Source organism: Penaeus japonicus, unplaced genomic scaffold (assembly GCF_977035675.1).
Source record: "Penaeus japonicus unplaced genomic scaffold, GWHDUDI00000001_assembly GWHDUDI00000009, whole genome shotgun sequence".
In the NCBI taxonomy this organism is placed as follows: domain Eukaryota; kingdom Metazoa; phylum Arthropoda; class Malacostraca; order Decapoda; family Penaeidae; genus Penaeus; species Penaeus japonicus.
Genome location: NW_028234411.1, coordinates 32,732,465 through 32,734,076, shown reverse-complemented (window position 1 = coordinate 32,734,076; position 1,612 = coordinate 32,732,465). Strand labels below are relative to the sequence as shown.

At 46.3% G+C, this 1,612-nt stretch overlaps 1 protein-coding gene across 5 annotated transcripts in view; it reads right to left on the bottom strand.

The window, feature by feature from the left end:
* Positions 1-407: 407 nt before the first annotated feature.
* LOC122264593 (protein turtle homolog A) overlaps positions 408-1,612 on the bottom strand; it is a 287,383-nt gene continuing 286,178 nt past the window's right edge. For 4 of the 5 annotated variants that reach the window (XM_086540012.1, XM_086540011.1, XM_086540015.1 and 1 more), the window contains one exon: positions 408-1,612. This exon is cut by the window's right edge and continues 176 nt beyond it. In XM_086540012.1, the coding sequence (XP_086396138.1) occupies positions 1,213-1,612 (400 nt within the window). In that variant the 3' untranslated portion in view covers positions 408-1,212. The other variant, XM_086540014.1, reaches the window with a different exon arrangement.

The following is a 1,612-nucleotide window of genomic DNA, read 5'->3' as shown; positions in this document are numbered from 1 at the left end:
TATAACCTTCAACTTATCCGCATGTGCGTATTGTGTGTATAACCTTCAACTTATCCGCATGTGCGTATTGTGTGTATAACCTTCAACTTATCCGCATGTGCGTATTGTGTGTATAACCTTCAAAATATCCGCGTGTACGTATGTGTGTATAACCTTCAAAATATCCGCGTGTACGTATGTATGTATAACCTTCAAAATATCCGCGTGTACGTATGTGTGTATAACCTTCAACTTATCCGCATGTGCGTATTGTGTGTATAACCTTCAACTTATCCGCATGTGCGTATGTGTGTATTACCTTGGAACTATCCGAATGCACGTATGTCTGTAGGAACTTCATACTATCCTTATGCACGTATGTACGTATGTCTGTATAACCTTCAACTTATCCGCATGTGCGTATTGTGTGTATAACCTTAAAACTAAAAAAAAAAAAGAAAAAAAAAAGGAATAACGACCACATGAGAATAAGACTGGGAAAGTAGGGAGTGAGGCGGACAAGTTCGATCCGGAACAATTGCACGCGAGCAACTTTTCCTCGTCGTTACGATTGATCAAAGACGTCTTCGCTTTTCTTGCAAGAGGAAGAAAAAAAAGGAAATTCACGCAAAATTGGGCCACAAACCCGGACCAGGTCATCAGTTGTGTAATTTTATTGCTGTGTCACTTGTACATGCAAGTAGGGTTTTTTAAGAATGCATAGATAGACCCCATTCCTTAGAGGATAAAAAGATAAACACAAATATACCAGATATTACCGTCATGCTATCACTCTATTCATGATCATGATTATACCGTTTGGTAACCAGGTGTGGTTCCCTGGCGTCTGATTTCTGTTTCCGTATATGATTGCGTTCTTCGTCATTCGTGTTAGTTCGATCTAGCATTTGGAATATAACATGCACATGATTATGGAGAAGCACGGAGGATTGGGATAACATTCAATAAGCAGAAGAAGCAATCCTTTAGAATTTCTCATATCGATTACATCACATTCTCGTGTCCATGCTTAACCCACACGGTCAATCTTGTTTTTAATCTCGAGCGCCGGAGGATGCGATGCAGAATATGCTTGCACAAGTCCTTACAGAGGATCTTTTTTTTCAACGTATATTAAACGGGGGAGAAAAGATTCTCTTGCAGAAACATACCTCCAAGAAGTTCCTAAAGGCAAAGAAAGCAAGTGAGTTCGGCTAAATCTAATCGCAGGTACTAGACGGAGCTCTCCCTGTGGGTGGGACTCGGATCTCTCTCTCTCCCGGTGGCGTCCCAGGGAGGAAGAGGAAGCACGTGGGGCCGCATCCACTCCCTCTCGGGGTTCGGCACCACGGAGTAGCTCGAGCCGTGGTGGGGGGGCGCGGGAACCCCTCCTATGCAAGATGGCGCCGCCCCATCCATGGCCAGGGCGCCCTTTCTCCCTAGACTGAGGGTATACTGAGGGTAGGCCGCGGTCGTCAGGGAGGGGAGGTCGGAGGCGTAGGACTTGGGCACGCCGACGGACCTAGGGTCTTGGAGGTGCGAGGTGGGGATGGGGACGAAGGATGTGTCGCAAACGTATGACGGCGGCGAGGGCGTGGTGGCGAGAATGTGGGGGGTGTACAGAGGTGCAACA